This window comes from Amblyraja radiata, chromosome 8 (genome assembly GCF_010909765.2).
Source record: "Amblyraja radiata isolate CabotCenter1 chromosome 8, sAmbRad1.1.pri, whole genome shotgun sequence".
NCBI classification, from domain to species: Eukaryota; Metazoa; Chordata; class Chondrichthyes; order Rajiformes; family Rajidae; genus Amblyraja; species Amblyraja radiata.
Window position 1 is genome coordinate 25,740,366 of NC_045963.1, and position 22,231 is coordinate 25,762,596.

Consider the following 22,231-nt stretch of genomic DNA (forward strand, 5'->3'; position numbering starts at 1 on the left):
CTTTAGCCACAAGGGCCACTAACTACGCCCTCTAGTGTTAGATAATTCCACCCTGGGTAAAGGGTTCTGACGGTCTATCCTACCTACGCCTCTCATAATTTTATATACTTCTATCAAGTCTCCCCTCAATCTCTGACGTTCCAAAGAAAACAATCTAAGTTTATACGATCTCTCCCTGCAGCTCAAACCCTCTAATCTAGGCAGCATTCTGGTAAACCTCCTCCAAATCTTCCACATCTTTCCTGTAATGGGGTGACCAGAACTGCACGCAATACTCCAAATAGTGCAAGCAATGCTTCAAATCTCACCACATAGGCCCTGAGTCGGGATATTGGCCAGAACAGTTAACTTGCCCGATTCAATTGAATTTTCCCAAAGGCATTACAATTTCATTCAGTGAATTCATGAACAGAGGTTATCAACCTGAGACACTTGTTTTTTTCATCACTGATGCTGCCCAACCTACTGAGTATTTACGGAATTTTCGGTGTTTATCTCAGGATTTCATAGTTCCACGAAGACACAAGGAACTGCAGATGCAGATGAAGAAGGGTCCCGAACCAAAACATCACCTATCCATGTTCTCCACTAATGCTGCCTGAACCAATGAGTTACTTCAGCACTTTGTGTCTATTTTTCATGGTTCCATGTTGGATTTATGCAACACTCAAGACTCCTCCAATCTTACTTCATCGCACGCTATAAATTAATCTTTTGAATCCATTCCTCTGGCTTCACTATTTACACCTCTTCTCTCATCTCTTTCCCTCCCCTCCCCTCTGGTTTTGCTTTGAATTTAGTTTCTGGCTTTGTTGCTACTACTGACATACTCCTAATTTGAGAAGAATTGTATTGTTACTATTTGTACCCTTAATTTGAGAAGAATAGTTGAGGAGTGGGCAAGAGGACGTGCAAGCTGGGTCTCTGGACTAGAGCTGAAGATGAGAACATCTTATGTTGACTGCACGGGTTTTCGCTGGCTGCTTGGGTTTCCTCACACATCCCAAAGAGGTGCATGTTTGTAGGTTAATTGGCCACTGTAAATTGTCCCTAATGTGTGGGTTAGTGGTAGTGTATTGGTTGATATCTGGTCGGCGTGCACTCGATGGGCCGAAGGGCCTATTTCCACGCTGTATCTTTAAAATCTAAAGTTCTCCCTGTAACCTCGTGGGCTTCTTCTTTTACTACTACAATAAAGAAACTATTAATCAAGAGACTGTGTTTGGAAGATTTATCTTTCAACGGCATTGAATTTCTCGTGGAGAGCTCGTTTCGATTATCTTCTGATCCCCTGTCTTCAATCAGAGTGACTAAAGGAAAATATCCTTGAAATAATATAGAAATCTGCCACTACACTAGATGCTAAACAAGTGTGGGTTTGCAGGTTAATTGGTCTCAGTAAATTGCTCCTCGTGTGCAGGGAGTGGGAAAGTGGAATAACATAGAACTTGTGTGAACGGGTGATCCATGGTCAGCATGGACTCAGTGGGCTGAAGGGCAAGCTTCCATGCAGTATCTCTAAAAATCATTCAATCCGTTAACTCTTTACTGATAGACACAAAGTGCTGGAGTAACATCGGGTCAGGCAGCACCGCTGGAGAAAAAGGATGGATGATGTTTTGGGTCAGGACTTTTCTTCAGACTGAAGGTAGGCAGTGGATTGGGGGATGGTGTGAAGAGCTGGAGGTCAGAAAAGACCAGGACCACATCAGACTGGTCACAACTGCCTTAGACAGGGGATGAAGACAGACACAAAATTCTGGAATCACTCAGCGGGACTTGCAGCATCTCTGGAGAGGAATGGGTGACATATATAATCAATATGTGCAGGAGTAGGCCATTCGGCCCTTCGAGCCAGCACCGCCATTCAATGTGATCATGGCTGATCATCCACAATCAGTACCCCGTTCCTGCCTTCTCCCCATATCCCCTGATTCCGCTAGCCCTAAAAGCTCTATCTAACTCTCTTTTAAATGCATCCGGTGAATCGGCCTCCACTGGCTTCTGTGGCAGAGAATTCCACAAATTTACAACTCTCTGTATGACAAGTTTTTCCTTATCTCAGTTCTAAATGGCCTAACTTTTATTCTTAAACTGTGACCCCTGGTTCTGGACTCCCCCAACATCTGGAACATGTTTCCTGCATCTAGCGTGTCCAATCCCTTAATAATTTTATATGTTTCTATAAGGTCCCTTCTCAACCTTCTAAATTCCAGTGAATACAAGCCCAGTTGCTCCATTCTTTCATCATATGACAGCCCCGCCATCCCGGAAATTAACCTTGTGAACCTATGCTGCACTCCCTCAATATTAAGAATGTCCTTCCTCAAATTGGGAGATGAAAACTGCACACAATACTCCAGATACAGTCTCACCAGGGTCCTGTACAACTGCAGAAGGACCTCTTTGCTCCTCTACTCCTCTCGTTATGAAGGGCAACATGCCCATTAACATTCTTCACTGCCTGCTGTACCTGCATGCTTACTTTCAGTGACTGATCTACAAGGACACCCAGGTCTCGTTGTACTTCCCCTTTTCCTAACCTGACACCATTCAGATAATAATCTGCCTTCCCGTTCTTGCCACCAAAGTGGATAATCTCATATTTATCCACATTATACTGCATCTGCCATGCATCTGCCCACTCACTCAACCTATCCAAGTCATCCTGCATCTTCATAGCATCCTCTTCACAGTTCACACTGCGACCCAGCTTTGTGTCATCTGCAAATTTGACGTTTCAGGTTGAGACCCTTCTTCAGACAGGGGGTGCCCTGGTAGCCCCTTTATTAGCTAGGTAAGGTGGAGAGCTCTCCACAGATCCTAGCTGCTCTGCTGACTAATTCCTGCACAGTTGGCTATTATTGTTACATTGAATACCTACATAGGATAACTCATGATTGATTTTTGAGCACTTCTTACCTCCATTAAAAACAACTTCACCAAGACAGTCCCTGGGTACTTTGGATGCACATCGCTTGTGGCAATTAAACTTGCAATCTGTAAAGTCAAGTGAAAGTTTTCAATGAATTGCAGAAGTACTTCAGCCGTACCAACATATACAATGAGGAGCGGGAGTAGACCACTTGGCTCCTTGAATCTCTGCCATTCAATAGGATCGTGGTTGATCTGATTGTGACCTTAACTTCACATTTTCACCTTCCACTGGTCAACTTTAATTTCCTTGCTTTGCAAGAATCTATCTACTTCAAAAACATTTGAAGACTCATCCTCCCATCAGGATCTTACGTTTCAATCAATTATATAAACATTTGAATATGAGTCTAGCACGTCCAACTTTTCCTTTAAACACAAACAATCTCTGTACTGTTTTCAACACATTTACAACCTTCCTCAAATAACGTTTAAGGTTTATTATTGTCATGTGTACAGAGACCCGGGTTCGATTGTGACTACGAGTGCTGTCTGCCTGTGGTCATGCAGGTTCTCCCCGTCACCATGCAGGTTTTTTCTGGGTGCTCTGGTTTCCTCCCACATTCCAGAGACGTACAGGTTTGTACATTAATTGGCTTCTGTAAAATTGTAAATTGTCCCTGGTGTGTAGGAAAGTGCTAGTATATGGGATAATCACTGGTCGACACGGACTTGGTGGGCTGAAGGGCCTGTTTCCATGCTGTATCTCTAAAGTCTAAAGGTAGATTAATCTTTCACAAGCTTTGAAAGGCTTTCTATAGGTAGTCCAAGTTTGGGTTTATGGGACAGAGAGCTCTTCATTTAATGCCAGGTCTGAAGTGCTGATCTTCAAACACCCTATTCCTCAAATTAACAAGGCAATGCCATCATTGACATCTACCAAGATGAGATGCATCTTTAGTTTAGAGGTACAGCATGGAATCAGGCACTTTGGCACACGGAGGCCACTCTGACCACCTGTTCACACTCTAGTTTATGCACTCTCTGCACACCAGGGTCAATTTACAGAAGACCAATTAACCTACAAACCTGCACATCTTTTGGATGTGGGAGGAAACCGGAGCGCTCGGAGCAGTCACAGGGATATTGTGCAAACTCCACACAGGCAGCATTCAAGCTCAGGATCAAACTCGGGTCTCCAGCATCGAGAGGCAACAGCTCTACCAGCTATGCCATGTGCTGCCCTAAAGTTTCTTCAGAGATTTGGGAAGTGGTTCACGACAGGGGAGGAAATCGCTTTAAAAACATGGGGAGGGGGGGGGGTACACAATGAGGCCTAACATCTGCGACAGGGGTCGGCAACCTACAGACCACGGGCCGGATCCTGCCTGTAACCCCAAATCATCTGGCTCACAAGCGTATTTTTTTTCAATTAGTTTTGGCGACCTGGGCGCTGCAGCCAGTCCCGGGGCAGGCGAGCTGACCTGGGAACTGCAACTAGTTCCGGGCTGCTAGATTCTAGGAGCTGGCGGCCTCCAACTGGAATCGACCTTGAGGGCTCCGATCGCAGAGCCTGTGGACTTACCATCAAGGAGCTGGCTGACTTCGGAGGCTGTGGTGACGTTGCAGCTGTGACTCGAATTCGGAGGCTTCTGTTTTGCTGCAACATGTTTCACAAAACATGGGGAGGGATTGTCCCCCACGTCTCAAAACATGGAGGGCCCCCTGTCCCCCCAAGGATTTCCGCCCATGGGTCATGGTTACCAGGGTTTCACCGCAAACAGTTAGCATTGGAGGCCCCTTTATGCTTTGATGAACAAATTGACAAGGAAATTGGGCTCAGAGAGCTTGCGCAAACATAAGGTCATCTGCATTCTGCAGCTCACTGTTAAAGTTGGAGTGACCTTGGTTCTGAAATGTATTGCCTTGGTTAAATGGTTTCCCATTCACCCTGAAGATTAGCTCCATATTCTGTTTATTGAGTCAAAGTGCAGCTTTGCAGAGTGAGTAATTGATTAAAAAAACGTTGATGTAATGATACAGGACTCTTGACATGGCCTTCATTCAGACTGGATCCGTTAATGGGGTCTGACTGATGCACATTACAAATAGAGCATAAACTCACCACATTTGTACTCAGTTCCCCTAGCAATAATCAATAATATCCCGAGGTATCCCTAATTTATTGTACGTGCATAATCTTTTCCAAATAATTCACCAGAACAGACAAATCCCAATTTCAGAGTACATCGTTTAGAGAAAGTGCTGTATTTTTGCCAAACATTGACAATTTTGCATTTTACCCACTTTTACGTGGCTACTTTACTTATATATTTTACAGGGTAAAATATTTGGAATAAAAAAGTTCAGAATTAACATGAAACATACTGTGCATGAGAGGATAGATCGGGTAAACGCACAGAATCTCAGTAGGGGAATCGAGAACCAAAGGACATAGGTTTAAGGTGAGTGGGGAAAGATTTAATAGGAAATTGAGGGGTAACTTTGTTTATGCAAAGGGTGGTGGGTGCATGAAACGAACTGCCGGAGGAGGTAGTTGAGGCAGATACTATCGTAATATTTAAGAAACATTTAGACAGGTACATGTATAGGATAGGTTTAGAGGGATATGGGCCAAACGTAGGCAGGTGGGACTAGTGTAGATGGGACACTGTAGTTGGTCGGAGTGGGCAAGTTAAATGATTAAATATTGCACTGAATTACTTCAACTGTAATGAGACGGAAGAAGGTTAGCTACAAGTGATGTTACTTGTGCAAGTACGATGGCCCTTACCTCTACATTGCATTCCTTGTCGAAATAGGCCTTTCAGTAGCCGCTTGCAATACTGACAAATGGTGGGGCGTGTGTAGGAGTGTATGACAAAGGTGTGCGGTACTTTTACCCTTCCCAGCACCATCTTCTCCATCCATATTGGGCGCCCACTCCATGATGGGATTCTCTTGCTGGTCTCCTGGTGGCAACGCTGCAATGCCAATCACAAGCAACAGCTTCACACTCTGACGCCCAGCAGTCATTTCCAGGAAGCACAGTGCATCTTAAACTCCAAGAGATTAATCAGCGAAAAAAAGACACAAAGTGCTGAGGTAACTCAGCAAGTCCGGCAGAATCCACAGAGGAAAAATAGGTGACATTTTGGGTCAGGACCCTTCTTCAGTCCCCTCATCTTTTTACTCCCACTTCCCTGTGTCCCACCTGGACTGGCACCCCTTTTGTTGCCTTTCCCTCTCCCCTATCCTGCTTTGTTCCTTCCTCAGGTTTCACGATTTTCATTTATTTTATCCTTATCTCATACCTGTTGTCTTTTCATCTCTGAACTTTGACCACATCTATCTGCCTATCGAAAAACCTCCTCACCTGTATCCACCTATCATTTGTGTAGGGGACCCCATAGCAGAAGCGTCACGTCGCGGGGCTGGAAACTGGAAGTATCATGAGCTAATTCTGCTACCACCATCATCTATCATGACAAGTGATGGCTTCCACTGATTGTCGCCGGAAGCTTACATCCTTTTCAAGACGGACGATGACAGAAAGGTCAACATTTGCAACAAGATGGACATGAAAAGAAGAAGAAGAACTAGTGTAGGAAGGAAGAGCAGATGCTGCCAGTCTGAAGAAGGGTTCTGACCCGAAACGTCAACAATACATTTTCTCCAGACCAATCTGAAGAAGGGTTCCAACCTGAAACGTCACCCATTCCTTTTCTCCAGAGATGGTGCCTGACCCGCTGAGTTACTCCACCATTTTGTGTCTATCTTCGGTTCCATCTATCACTTGCCAGGCTTTGCCTTGCCGCCACCTATCTTCCAACTTTCTTCCCCACCCCCCACACACATTTAGTCTGAAGGTCCTGACTTGAAACGTAACCTATCCATGTTCTCCTGAGATGCTGCCTGAACTATTGAGTTACTCTAGTACTTTGTATCTTATTTTGTAAACCAGCATCTGCACTTCCTTGTACCTCTAGATGAATTAGCTATCTTGGCACATCAGAGCTGTGAAAGCTAACTATGCTCCTTTTCAATACAAGCCCACCACAAATTTTCCAGTTCCAGAGCCTTGCCGTATTATTCGTATTGCCGAACCAACAGAGGTCATGACTTTGGGGGGGGGGGCTGAGATACCGACCCGCAAATTTGGCTGCAGAAGTTGGTTGGGGGAACGGATTTGCTGGCTCCAGCTGGGCCGGAGTTCCATTGAAACCCCACCGCATTCGGCAAATTTGACCTGTTTATCGGTGTGGAAGTCCCGATGAGGTCGAGATCAGCCGCCTCATCCGGCCGAGAGCCATATTTTCCTAGGGGCGTCCGGAGGGGGGGCGGGGGGATTTAAAAGGAGGCTGGGCGGGGCGAGGCGGTGGCGTAGACCACCAGTTCAGTTGCTGGTAAATCAGTGGTGGACTTGTACTATTAAGTGCATAATATAAATTTGTGGTACCAAGTCCACAGCCAGAACATAGCTTCCTGAAAGAGGCAGGGGGATAGGAAGTGTAAAAAGCCATTCGGTATGTTTTCCTTCGTAGGCTGGGCCATTGATTATCAGAGAGACACAAGGAACTGCAGATGCTGGAATCCCTGAGCATAACACAAAGTGTTGGTGGAACTCAGTGAGACAGGCTGCATCTGGGAAGGGAATGGACAGGTGACATTTGGGATTGGGATCCTTCTTCAGGTTGTTCCGTCCTGGATACAAAAGTGGGATAATGCAGACCTAGCGTGAAAGGGTGATGAAGGGTCAATGTGAAAGCTATTAGCCAAAGAGACTGTTTCTATGTTGTATCTCCAAACTAAACTAATCACTCCAACGCACTTACCTTGATTAAGCGTACTTCATCACTCTTTGGCTGGCTCCCGGAATGGAGTCCCAGTGAGGATGAAGAGACCTATATCAGAAGAAGAAAAAGAAATAAACTCAATTCACAAATCAAGCTTTACATTCCATTCCTCCTCTCCTCTCATTATGCGACACTCTTTTGTCTGCTTTTCACCTCGTCTTTGTCACTTACTTTGTCCACCCATCTTCCAATCAAACCCCACCTCACCTGTGTCCACCCATCACTTGGAGACACAAGGAACTGCAGGTGCTGTAATCTTGAGCAAAACACAAAGTGTTGGAGGAGCTCAGTGGGTCAGGCAGCATCTTAGTTTATTTAGTTTAATTTAGTTTAGCGATACAGCGTGGAAACAGGCCCTTCGGCCCACCGAGTCCATGCAGGCCAGCAATCCCCACACACTAGCACTATCCTACACACCAGGGACCATTTACAATATATATTAAGTCAATTAAACTACAAACCAGTATGTCTTTGAAACTGGAGCACCAACAGAAAACCCACGCAGGTCACGGGGAGAACATACACACTCCGTTTTGACAGCACCCATGGTCAGGATCGAACCCGGGTCTCTGACGCTATAAGACAGCAACTCTACCGCTGCGCCACTGTGCTGCCTGTGGAGGGAAAGGCTGATGGCTCTGTTGATGGGTTCCAACACAAAATTATTTCCACCAATGCTGCCTGGCCCTCAAAGTTACTCCAGCACCTTGTGTTTTCCACTTGCCAGGCTTTGTCCCGTCCCCACTTCCCTTTTCCAGTTTCGACCCGAAACATTGATTATTCACTCTCTCCACAGCTGCTTCCTGACCCGCTGAGTTCCTTCAGCACGTTGTGTTGCGTTCAAGATTACAGCTTTGGCAGTTCCTCATGATTCCATTCACAAATCGACTCAAGAGTTTCCTTTTCCTTTCTTTACCCCGCCCCCCCCCCCTCCCCTCTCTCTCTTTAGGGCCTGTCCCACGAGCATGCGACCTGCATGCGACCTGCATGCGGCAAGCACGACCAAACCGGAAGCGGGGGCCACGCGGAGGTCGAGTGAGTGACGTGAAGTTCGAGCGAAGTCCGCGGGAGGTTCGCGCGTGACGTGCGGCGTCAAGACGCTGCGTATGCCCGTCGAGGTGGTGCGTACGGTGTTGAGGCGGCTGCGGGCCGGCAGGCCGTGGCCGCGCGGAATTTTGGAACACGGTCAGTTTTTCGGAGCCCCGTGCGATGGCGGGACTAGCTCCGCACAACTCCATACGGCTCCGGTGATTGAAGTGGGACCGGCCCCGCGAGGCCGTAAGGCTCAAGCGACCACGTTAGGTCGCGCTTGCCGCATGGAGTCGCATGCTCGTGGGACAGGCACTTTTTTCTCTCTCTCCCTCCCTCTTTCTCACTGTCTCCACCAGAAAAAGTATAACCAAAGACTAGCCACAAAGCAAATCAAGGCAGCAAGTCCATATCACCACATGGGGATCACCAAGGTCGATCTCCTCAAAAGCACAAGTTTTCAAACAGGAGATAAATCTCCATGGAAATACCGTTTGTCTGTCATATCACTGGGATTCCATGAGTTGATTGAATGAAATAATAACCGTGGTAGACAGCCAGAACCTTTTTCTACATGGTGAAAATGTCAAACACAAGAGGTATAGCTTTTAGGTGAAAGGAGTCAAGTTTAAGGGGAATGAGCAGGGCAAGTATTTTCATACAGAGGGTGATGAGCGCATGGAACCATCTGCCGGGGGTGATGGTGGAGGCAGATATGATAGTGGCATTTAAGAGGCCTTTGGATAGGCCCAAGGATATGTAGGGAATGGAGGGAGTTGAGTTATGTGCAGGCAGGTGAGTTGGTCTTGGTCTCATGTTCAGCACAGATATTGTGGGCCGAATGGCCTGATCCCATGCTGCACTGTTTTATGTTGTATGCTAAAAATCAAACAGATGCACAGCAATGCATGTTTGAAATATTGTCCTTCAAATGTTTTGGGAATCTACAACCAAATTTATAAACTTTGATTGAAAGAAGTGGATATGAACAAATTTGAAACAGTTGTGAGTTTCCTTTGCTTTCACAGGGAATTCCAGTTGGTAAATCCACTTCCAAGCATTTTGTCTCCACTGTTGTTGAGGTGGAGACAAGATGATTTTGTTGCCTTTCATCATCATTTGATTTTGATGCCCACCCCTATACTTCAAGCACAATCTCCATCTCACCGCACTTGCAACGTTTCAAAGCATAGGCCGCTGCTCCACCTCTGACGATCTCGAGAACGTGTCTGCATCTAAATCTGGATGATTTCTCCCTTCAAATGGCATTGGTATCAGGCTCCACCTCCTCACAACAAGCTTCACCATCACTCCAAAATCCGTGAGGAGTCCTTTCCTATCTATTGTCCAAATGTCTTTTAAATGTTGTTATTGTATCTGCCTCAACTACCTTCTCTGGCAGTTCGTTCCATATAACCTCTCACTGGCAGAAAAAGATGCCCCTCAGGTTCCTATTAAATTTTTCCCCTCTCACCTAAAACCTATATCCTCTGGTTCTGGGTAAAAAAAAAACCTGTGCATTCACCTGATCTATTTCCTTCATGATCTTATACACCTCCATCAGATCATCCCTCATTCTTCTTTGCTCCAAAGAATATAGTTCTAGCCTGCCTCCCTATATCGTAGGTCCACAAGTCCTGGCAACATCTTCATAAATCTTCTCTGTACTTTTTACAGCTTAACAACATCCCTCCAAAAGGAGGGTGACCAAAACTGAACACAACATTCCAAATGCAGCCTCACCAACATCTTGCATAATTGTAAAATAACATCCCAACTTCTATACTCAAAACCTTTAAACTCTTGACTATCAGAAGCAGTCCTATCAGATGCACCAAAAACCTCCATCCAGTATGACACCTCCTAAAGGGCCTGTCCCACTTGGACGAACTAATCCACGAGTTTAGAAGACCCTAGAGGAGTTGAAAAAAATGTCAAGATCGTGTTGACTTGCCAAAGTAAAATCCCTCCTACGACCTCCTACGACTATGTCTACGACCTTCTACAACTATGTCTACGAACCCGTCGACCTCAGTCTTCCATACCTAAGACCAACTATGACTAGCTACGAGTGGAAAGTGATCACATGATAAAATGATGCCATGTTTGCATTTTTTTCTCGGGCCAGTTACCGACCTATGACTACCCACGACCATCTACGATTACCATCACGACCTACTACAACCTACCGACGACCTACCTACAAGTAAAAAGTTTCAATTTTTTTCATGCCGACCTTTTTTTTTACTAGTGGACATTTGGCTGGAAAAAAACACCGCAACCTACTTGAGGCCACGAGTACACGGACACCACTTACGAGCATGAGGAAAAGTTACGAACACCTCCTACGACCTTGTGGCGACTATGCTGCGAGTATGTCAAGGGCAAACTCGGCAGAGGTCGCCAATTAGGTTGTGAAAGTTGGAGAGGGGCTTTACTTTCCATTCCATCACTGAACATAGATCAACATTTGATGCACTCTTTGTAAGGCATCTTAAGTGTCCCAGCTCACATTGACAAAAAAGCTGCCTAATCCTTTATTTTTCAACCATCAATGTGCTCGGTTCTGGTCGGTTCATTTATAGGAAGGATGTGGAGGCTTTGAAGAGGGTGTAGAAGAGATTTTAGCGTGGGTGGGGTGCCTTGGCCGGCATGGGCAAGTTGGGCTGAAGGACCCTTTCCCATACTGTATGACTCTATGAATCAAAACCAGCAAAAATAAAGTCGAGCACATGGTAATTTGAATAACTTGCATTGATTTCACCTTCCAACCTACTTTTATTTTTAGAAAGACGATATCCACAAGTGTACAACTTCAACCTCCTACTGGACAATGAGGTGATTTTCATTACCTCCTCAGAGTCAGTGTGGAAACAGGCCCTTCGGCCCAACATGCCCACAGTGACCAACATGTCCCACCTGCCTATCTTTGGCAGTTATCCCTCTAAACCTGTCCTATCCATGTACTTGTCCAATTGTTTCTTAAGCGTTGTGCTAGTACCTGTCTCAACTACCTCCTCCGGCAGCTCGTTCCAAACACCCACCACCCTTTGTGTGAAAAAGTTACCCCTCAGGTTCCTATTAAATCTTTCCCTCCTCACCTTAAACCTATGTCCTCTGGTTCTCGATTCCTCTACTATGGTCAAAAAACCCGATCTATTCCTCTCATGATTTTATACATCTCTACAAGATCACCCCTCATCTTCCTGCGCTCCAAGGAAAATAGTCCTAGCCTGCTCAAGCTCTCCCTATAGTTCAAGCCCTCCAGTCCTAGCAACATCCTCGTAAATCCTCTCTGCACCCTTTCCAGCTTGACAATATCATTCCAAGAACATAGTGCCCAGAACTGAATGCAATACTCTAAATGCGGCCTCATCAACATCTTATATAACTGCAACAGGATCACCCAACTTCTATACTTCATTAAGCTCACTTGCTGACTTTTACCCACACGATCAGTCCATGAAATACTTAGAAAACTCAAACTGCAATGAAGATTGCGAAGCTCATCGTCTCCAGTTGCATCTTAAAACAGATTTCTTGATCCAATCCAACCACAATGAGATGGGAATTTGAAATGAGTTAAAAATGATGCCAATCTTGGTAAGCATTCCACTCTCCATAATAAAAAGATTAGATGGTAAACATTTCTTTTGAGAAAAAGCATACATTAAAGAGTTAGATCATGATAATGATGAGATTTTAGTTCAGGAAACCAAATCTTCAACGTTAAGTTTTTTCAGGAAAACTAACCCAGTACTGCGAAATCTCTCAAGTTTATTTGATTACAGGTTCAAACAAGCTGCACTAATCTTCAGAGGGATTTTTTTCTGGAATTTTTGCATCGTTCAATGACACGCAGTCTTTGAATAGATTTAAAAATGATTAACAAATTAAATATAATTTCAATGAGGCATAAAATGGTTTTAAGATCAAGGGCTCTCGAATAGACTAAGAAATCCAAGCTATATATTTTTATGAAAAAAGGACATAAAAATCAATTTATGCCTTTGAAATACTGCAAGTTTTGCATAATGCAGATATAATTAAATGAATCAAGCTGAACTGTGACCAAAGAATAAAGATTTGTGATGCAGGTTAAATAAGACATAAGCAAGCATGGAGAACAATATATAGAACATCGAACAGTACAACACAGGATCAGGCCCCTTAGCCCACAATATCTGTGCTGAACATGATGCCAAGACAAACTCTTATCAACCTGCACATCATCTACATCCCTCCATGTGCCTATCCAAACTTCTTAAATGCCACTATCGTATCTGCCTCCTCCACTAATCGGCAGTGTGTTCCAGGCCCTCTGTGTAAAAAACATGCCCTGCACATCTCCTCTAAACTTCTCCCCTCTCACCTAAAAGTATTTGATATTTCCATCCTGAGAAATAGGTCTGCCCCTCATCATTTTATGTACTTCCATCAAAGAACATAGAAAATAGGTGCAGGAGGATGCCATTCAGCCCTTCGAGCCAGCACCGCCATTCATTGTGATCATCCCCCAATCAATAACCCGTGCCTGCCTTCTCCCCATATCCCTTGACTCCACTAGCCCCTAGAGCTCTATCTAACTGTCTCTTAAATCCATCCAGTGACTTGGCCTCTACTGCCCCCTGTGGCAGGGAATTCCATAAATTCACAACTCTCTGGGTGAAAAGGTTTTTTCTCACCTCAGTCTTAAATGGCCTCCCCTTCATTCTAAGACTGTGGCTCCTGGTTCTGGACTCGCCCAACATTGGGAACATTTTTCCTGCATTTAGCTTGTCCAGTCCTTTTATAATTTTATATGTTTCTATAAGATCCCCCTCATCCTTCCAAACTCCAGTGAATACAAGCCTAGTCATTTCAATCTTTCCTCATATGACAGTCCCGCCATCCCAGGGATCAATCTCGTGAACCTACTGCCTCAATCACACGGATGTCCTTCCTCAAATTAGGAGACCAAAACTGTACACAATACTCCAGATGTGGTCTTACCAGAGCCCTATACAACTGCACAAGAAGCTCTTTACTCCTATAGTGAAATCTTCTTGTTATGAAGGCCAACATTCCATTAGCTTTCTTCACTGCCTGCTGTACCTGCACGCCAACTTTCAGTGACTTTTGTACAAGGACACCCAGGTCTCTCTGTACCCCCCCCTTACCTAACCTAACCCCATGAAGATAATAATCTTCCCCCTTGTTTTTGCCGCCAAAGTGGATAACCTCACATTTATCTATATTATACTGCATCTGCCACGCATCTGCCCACTCACTCAACCTGTCCAGGTCACCCTGCAACCTCCTAACATCTCTTCACAGTTCACACTGCCACCTAGCTTTGTGTCATTCGCAAACTTGCTAGTGTTGCTCCTAATTCCCTCTTCCAAATCATTAATATATATGGTAAACAGTTGCGGCCTTGCAGCACTCCACTCACCACTGCAGGTCTCCTCTCAACCTCCGGCATTCCAGTGAAAACAATCCATGGCACACAATGCTTACAGTGCACCTGACTGATTGAATTGATTGAAAGATACAGCATAGAAACAGGCTCTTCAGCCCACCAAGTCCAAGCTGACCACCGATCACCCGTTCACACTAGTTCTATGTTATCCCACTTTCACATCGACTCCCTACACACTAGGGTAAATTTACAGAGGCCAATTGATCTACAAACCCGCATGTTTTAGGGATGTGGGAGGGAACCGGAGCACCTGGAGGAAACCCACATGGTCACTGGGAGAACGTGCAAACTCCAAACAGACAGCACCCGGGGTCAGGATCAAATCTGGGTCTCTGGCGCTGTGAGGCAGCAGCTCAACCAGTGTACCCAGCAGAAGCTAAAGTGGGATTAGATCAACTATTTTACACCCTGTTTTATTGACTTTGCCTTCACTATAACTAATTTTGAAATGGTACCACTAAATAGACAGCCAGTTTAATTAGGCAACCAAATATCAAGAGCAAAATTTTCCTCGAGTTTTGAAGGAATCAGGGCAGAATCTCCAGAGGGATAGATTGCATAAAGTCTGAGGAAGATGCATGTTTAATTGATCAATGGAGCTAGTCTTTATATTGCTTTCAAACCTGCGTAATGCAAGTCTCCCGAATAGGAAGAAATATTTAGAGGTAGTGCTGGACTAATTGATGGCAATTATGCTGCAATTGTGAAAGGGAAGATATTAGTTTAGTTTAGTGATACAGGCACAGTGGCAAGGAGGTAGAGTTGTTGCCTTACACCTCCGGCTCAATCTGTCTACAGGTGTTGTCTGTACTGAGTTTGTACATTCTCCCTGTGACCACGTGGGTTTACTCCGGGTGCTCGGGTTTCTTCCCACATTCAAAAAACGCGTGGTTTTGTAGGTTAATTGGCCTCTGTGTGTGGGGAGTGGATGCGAAACTGGGATAACATAAAACTAGTGTGAAAGGGTGATTGTTGGTCGACGTATACTCGGGTGGCCTGTTTCCACGCTGTATCTCTAAAACTGTGGTTATGTACACCTCTATAAGAGCATTGTTTCTTGTGTCTCCAAGCAATTCCTGTCTCACATATTTCACTTCCACATATGAAGAATTTGATCACCCATTCTCTGCAGCACTTGATCTTACTCACCTCCTCCGAGACTGTTCCTGAGTAGTCTAATGGTGCGGGTCTTGGGAGTGAGAGGCCGGGCAGGGAAACGTTGGACAGACGCCTTTTTCTCACACCGCTGCAGTTGTTTGGAATTTTGAAGGCACATCGTTTGTGATAATTCAGACCACAACCTGTTTAGGATTATAATGGTGAACAAAAGAAAACTGGTCAGTTCATCCATGACGAAATTCATAGATTTAGCTGAGGCAATCTCAAGAGATCTCATACATTGAGATTGCCTCAGCTCAGACCTCAACACCAAAGGGTACCAACCCAAAACGTCACCTATTCCTTTTCTCCAGAGATGCTACCTTCCCCGCTGAGTTACTCCAGCATTTGTGTCTATCTTCGATAAAAGATTGCGTCAGCAAGTGTTTTTTATGCTTGAAGGTTTGGTGGCATGCTGGTGCTCAAGGGAAGCGAACTTTGCTGGAAGAGTCAAACATCAGGAGGGGTTTATTTTGCCAGAGGATGGTGAATCTGTGGAATTAATTGCCACGGATGGTAGTAGAGGCCAAGTCATTGGATATTTTCAAAGCAGAGATTGATAGGTTCTTAATTGGTAAGGGTGTCAAAGGTTCCTGGGAGAAGGCAGGAGAATCGGGTTGAGAGGGAAACATAGATCAGCCATGACTGATTGGCAGAAACTGAACCCTATGTCTCAGTTTCCCAGCTTGATTGGAAGCACAATAAAAGCATGGATCTGCAATCATCTTGGAAGCAGACTCACCTGGTTTTTGAATCGGAGCCAATTACTCTCCAAACTCAGATGTATTTTAAAGGTGTACAGATGGTTCAACAGATTGTCTGGAAAATCTTCAACCATTGCATAGAATTTATTAAAAATGAGCTGTCAGGATCAACCCAACAGATGAGCAGAGATCCTTTGGGGCTAACTTCATTGAAATCTGGGTTTAGAAACACATTGCCGCCCAACACACAGTGTGCCAACTGCACCTCACCGTCCACAGTCAGAAACTCTATTCTAGTAGTGTCCCGACCTGAAACATCGTCTGTCCGTTTCACCTGCCTGACCCGCTGAGTTCCTCCAGCAGTTTGCTTTTTTATAGAATGTCACAGAAAACGATGAATGCTCGAACTCCCCAGAACCAGATTTTATTTTGGCTCATTCTTTAATTGATGCCTTTTATATTGTACATAATATTGCTGTTGTTATAAAAAAAAGAGTAACTCAGCGGGTCAGGCAGTATCTCTGAGGAACATGGATAGGTGATGTTTCGGGACGGGACCCTTCTGCAGACTCAAATCTTCTTCAAACTCAGACCTGACTCGAAAGGCCATCTATCCATGTTCTTCAGATATGTTGCCTGACCTGCTGAGTTACTCCAGAACTTTGGGGTTTTTTTGTACACCAGCATCTACAGTTCTTTGCATCCACAACTTGCTGCTGTTATACACCTGAGCACAAGGCAGTGTGTTTTATCAGGATGGAAAGAATGGAGAGTGAACACCAATAACAGAGTCTGTATGGGACGATGCCATGAAATATTGCTATTTCCCTCTATACAGATGCTGCCTGACTCGGAGTATTTCTAGCATTTTAGCTTTTTTTAAATTGTTCAGCTTTTTGCTTTTTAATAATAAAATGTCTTTATGACATGGAAGGTGGCCACCAGATTCAGGAACAGCTTCATCCTGCCGTTATCAACCTGTAAACAGACTCTCGCAAGCAGTCCCTTCTTCCAATCTACCTCAATGCCCCCCTTTGAATCCTGCAAACTGGCACAATACCATTCAAACCAGCATATTCCATCCATATTACCTTCACATCCTTAAAGTTAGGGGAAAAAAGGAACTTAATATATAGGTTTCAAAATTGTACAACCAGTAGGGTGGCGCAGTGGCTCAGCTGGCAGAGCTGCTGCCCCACAGCACCAGGGACCTGGGTTCGATCCTGACCTCGGATGGAGTTTGCACATTGTCCCTGTGAGCGTGTGAGTCCCTGTGACCGGGGTTTCTTCCCACTTCCACTAACTAACGCGTATGGGTTTGTGGGTGAATTGGCCTCTGTACATCGATGGTCACTGTGGACTCGGTGGACCGAAGGGCCTGTTTCCACGCAGTGTCTTTCAATCAATTACTAACAAAATAGTCAACTTCTTGGCTTTGTGCGAGATGAACCAAGAGCAGCTCCTGGGTAATAAAATAATGATTAGATCTGGATATCACGTCATTTGACTTTTAATATCACACCCTTTTCCCTATGTTTTTGCAAAGATTCAGATTGTACCAGAATGTTTCAAATCAACTAATTCTGTCAGCGTTTAGTTTAACAGAATTAACCATAGGTGCAGATTACTTTTCATATTATAATTACACCCTTCCATCAACTTTGGAGCCAGGGAAACTCTCCTGGCACAAAGAGAATGGTAATATTGTGACAGGTTTGCATTAACAGTATTTATTATAAATGTAAGCATGGGGATTTCTGGTAGATGGGTGATGTGAAATAGATACAAGCATAAAACTTTGAAGATTTCATAAATCTCCAGTGTTAACAGCTCAGCATCAATAGCTTGGCCACTGAAACTAAACACTGATCCACATGAATAATTTCTCCCAGCGTTGTGTGCAATTCGATCCAGTAACTGCTGCTGCTGCGTACACGTGGCACAATCTATAGATCACAAAGAGGTGAACATTTCCGTGAACTAAGAAATGGGCGGCACCAGGTTGGCACCTACACGGCAGAAGCTAGGCCAGCGCCAACGACTTTGATTTGACTTTTGTTTGTAACTTTCAAGCAACATTGCACCACACCGAGCTAATTTTATACAGCTGCAACCGTTAGACATTGGAGATACAGAGTGGAAACAGGCCCTTCAGCCCACCGAGTCCATGCCGACCAGTGATCACACCGTACACTAATATTATCCAACACACTAGGGACAATTTACTATTTTACAATAAACCCACACGTCTTTGGAGTGTGGGAGGAAACCGGAGCACCCGGAGAATACCTACGCGGTCTCAGGGAAAATGTACAAACTTTGTTCAGACAACACCCACTGTCAGGATCGAACCTGGGTTTCTGGCGCTGTAAGGCAGCAGCTCTACCGCTGCGCCGCCTTAAGTGCCCTAAACCTCAAATGTGCGGCAGCAGGAGCCAAATGAAACGGCCTGGGTGAACAACAGCACAGAAAAGCAATTATATTTGCACCAAAGTAAAATGCAAGAGCTTTTCTTCAGATTGAAAACATGACTGATTGCTTATATGTGCATTCCTTCTTCCTACAGCCTTTGGCCACTGGAGGGCACCTAACAACAAGTTTGGCCAAGATCACAGCATGTAGCTTTAAAATGCAAAGGAGGCTGCATTTAAAGACATAGGTTTTAAGGTATTTTCCCCTTTGATTGTTGGAAGCATTGCTGATGAAATGCTCGCATGCGTTGACACTGGAAGGAAAATGCTTTTTATATGTTACTTCTCTTTGTCATTCCCTCGAACAATAACAAACGTGGCAATATATTTGACTTTAAATAGGCACGTCTTGGGGGAGACGTCTTGGCATAGGCAGTGATGCGCAGATTCTCAAAATCCTCGCGTGCCACCTGAGTGACGCACAAATGACGCCCAAGTGGGACAGGGGAGAGAGAGGGAGAGCAAGGGAGAGAGGGGGAGAGGGGGAGAGGGGGAGAGGGGGAGAGGGGGAGAGGGGGAGAGAGGGAGAGAGGGAGAGAGGGAGAGAGAGAGAGAGAGAGAGAGAGGACGGAGGGAGGGAGAGAGAGAGAGAGCAGACGGAGGGAGGGAGGAAGAGGAAGAGGGAGGGAGACAGAGAGATAGGGCTAGGCAGAGGCAAAGGGAGAGAGACAGACGGACACAGGGACACAGCCCACAAATCTCCAGTGAGTTCAACAGATACTCCTGCAGACCATGGAGCATCAACCTGTCTCCTGAAAGGATTTGTTGGAGGCTGCATCTTGACGTTAAGAAGTGTTTAAAGCAATGAGACATACTGCCAATTACCTTTCGCTGTTATACATGGCTAGTCAAGTTGCAAGAATCCAGTTGTTTTGGCTGAACAGTTAATATTTTTACTTTCTATGCCTAGCATAAAAGCAGATGCTGCCAGCCTCTCCTTCTGTGCAACATTTGTTTTTATATAATGCAAATAGCAATCCACCATCACTGTAACAAGACAATTTCTTCACCCACTCTGGGCTTTACTGATTTGGTGGCTGTACAAAAATCAATGTGATTTATGGTCATAGATTTGAGCATAAGAGTCATGATGCAGCTTTATAGGACTTTGGTTAGGCCACATTGAGAGTACTGCGTGCAGTTCTGGTGCCCCGTTACAGGAAGGATTGGAGAGAACATGGAAGAGGTTAATCAGAATGATGCTTGGATTAGGAGGTATTACAGAGAGAGGTTGAACAAATGGATTGTTTTATTTGAAGTGGTAGAGGTTGAGAGGATTTCTGATAGTATCTAAAATTATGAGAGGCATAGATAGGGTAGACAGTCAGAAGCTTTTTCCTCAGGATAGAAATGTCAAACACTGGAGGGCATAGCTTTAAGGTGAGATGGGGAAAGTTTAAAGAGAATGTGTGGGAGCATGATTTTTATACACAGCGGGTGGTGAGCACTGCTGGGGGTGGTGGAGGCGGCAGATAAGATAGTGACATTTAAGAGATTTTGGATAGGCAAATGGATATGCAGGGAATGGAGGCATATAGATCACTTGCAAGCAGATAAGAGTTGATCTTGGCATCATGTGCGGTGCAGGCGCTGTGGGCTGAAGGGCCTGTCCTGTGGTGTACTGTTCTATGTCCCAAGGTCTTTCTCTATGACAGAAACATGCTCCTGAAAGATGCACCATTTCTGGTCTCTTTCCCCACGTTCAATTCCAAACTAACCAGAAAAGATAATCACTATTTATTTGCCAAGTCATCACGCATATGACTTAGACCAGTCCATGTTTTTGACTCTTAAACGCCCTCCGAAATTGCCTAACAAAACATTTGGGTGCATAATTACCACTTTCAGGGATGGGCAGTAAATACTGGTCTTGCTAGCGACATCCTGATCTCAAGAATGAATGCAATGGGTAAACAGTACAGTTGTCTTGCTGTACATGACAATTATAGCAGATATACGAAGAGATAATAACTGAAACATTTCAAGAATATTTAGCTCATACCAACTAATTTAGGCATCTTTGTTGCCACAACACGTCTAGTCATTCGACAACTCAATCCAGGCGGAATGGAGATAGGAGCAGTGGCTCCAGGAGTTGGGCAATGAGAAATGGATTGCATCCTTTACAATTTGTTTTAAAACTAGATTACGATGGATATTAGATAGGCATCATGGTGTTAGTACAAAGTATCGATTACAAGTATGATCAATAATCAATTCTGTTCTCAGCTAATCTTAGTTTAGCTTAAAGCAAAGGTACACACAAAATGCTGGAGTAACTCAGCGGGACAGGCAGCATCTCTGGAGAGAAGGAATGGGTGACGTTTTGGGTCAAGACCATTCTTCAGACTGACACACTTCTTTCCTACACAGTTTTGTTTAGTTTAGAGATAACAGCGCAGACATAGGCCTATAGGCTCACTGACTCCACACCGACCATCGATCGCCTGTTCGCTCTCTTCCATTCCACCTACATTCCTTCTTCTGGCTTCACAATGCGCAACTCTTCAATCCTTTTGTCTCACACCTCTGGCCTTTGTCCGCCATCTGCCTAACACCCACCCCCCCCCCCACCTATTACCTGCCAGGCTTTGTCCTGCCCTGCATCCCCGCCAGCTTTCCTCCCCCACACTCCACCACTACAATCAGTCGGAAAAAGTGTCCCAAACCAAAATGTGACCATTTACATGTTCTCTACAGATGCTGCCTGACGCGCTGAGTTACTCCAACACTTTGTGTCTTTTCTTGTAAACCAGCACCTGATGTTGGTGTCTCTGAGAGGCAGCGGCTCTACCATCTGCGCCACTGTGGCAACCTAATCTGACTGACAGCAGTATAAAAGAAAAAGCAATTCAGGAGGTGCAGCCTGAATAAAAGCTTTTTGAGGTTGGAATTATAATGGATTTAGTCACATTTACAAATTGCGAGTCATCTAGGCTTAATGATTGTCAATTTGAAATTGATTGTCAACAGCGGCATTGAAAATGGTCTATCTATACCATGTGTGTGTGTGCACAAGTGCATCCTTATCATTGTCGTAAGACAGCTGCCATTAAAGAATATACAGTGAACCATCAAAATCACATTATTTTTTGGAAAACTGGATAATCATTACAGAACATTTCAAACTGAGAGCAATTTATGTTGTTTCACTTCAGAGGTTTGTACATGCACCGCCCCAAATTAATAATTGTGAACAAAGAGTACCTGAGGAATTCATCTGTTTAAATGACAAATAGCTTTTTACACACGAGGGGAATTGATTGGGTAAAAGACTTTGTGCATTCATCCTAAGTAGGAGAATTAAGAACCAGACGACTTAGGTTTACAGTCAAAGAGGAAAGATTTAATAGGAACTTGAGAAGCAACCTTTTTATACAGATGGTGGTGGGTATATGGAACGGGCTGCAAGATAAAGTAGTTGGAACAGGTACTATGACAACATTTTGAAAAAGTTTGGACTGTTTCCACGCTCTATAACTCTATGAAGGGCAAATGGAATTAGCTTAGATGGGGCGGCTTGATCAGCATGGAAGAGCTGGGCTGAAAATGAGTGCGGCGTACGCCTCTATACGATCACCCCTCATCTTCCTGCACTCCAAGGAATGGAGACCCAGCCTGCTTAACCTCTCCCTCTATCTTCGATCCTCGAATCCTGGCAACATCTTCGTACATCTT

The 22,231-nt window shown here is 44.6% G+C and overlaps 1 protein-coding gene across 3 annotated transcripts in view; it reads right to left on the bottom strand.

Annotated features, from left to right (window-relative positions):
• The window catches only part of prkd3 (protein kinase D3), a 281,534-nt gene that overhangs the window by 78,855 nt on the left and 180,448 nt on the right, over positions 1 to 22,231 (bottom strand). For all 3 annotated transcript variants that reach the window (XM_033025439.1, XM_033025437.1, XM_033025438.1), the window contains exons 5-8: positions 15,370 to 15,521; positions 7,710 to 7,778; positions 5,669 to 5,858; positions 2,923 to 3,000 (exon numbers count right to left, since the gene is read on the bottom strand). In XM_033025439.1, coding sequence (XP_032881330.1) covers positions 2,923 to 3,000; positions 5,669 to 5,858; positions 7,710 to 7,778; positions 15,370 to 15,521 — 489 coding nt within the window. The remainder of the gene's footprint in view (positions 1 to 2,922; positions 3,001 to 5,668; positions 5,859 to 7,709; positions 7,779 to 15,369; positions 15,522 to 22,231) is intronic.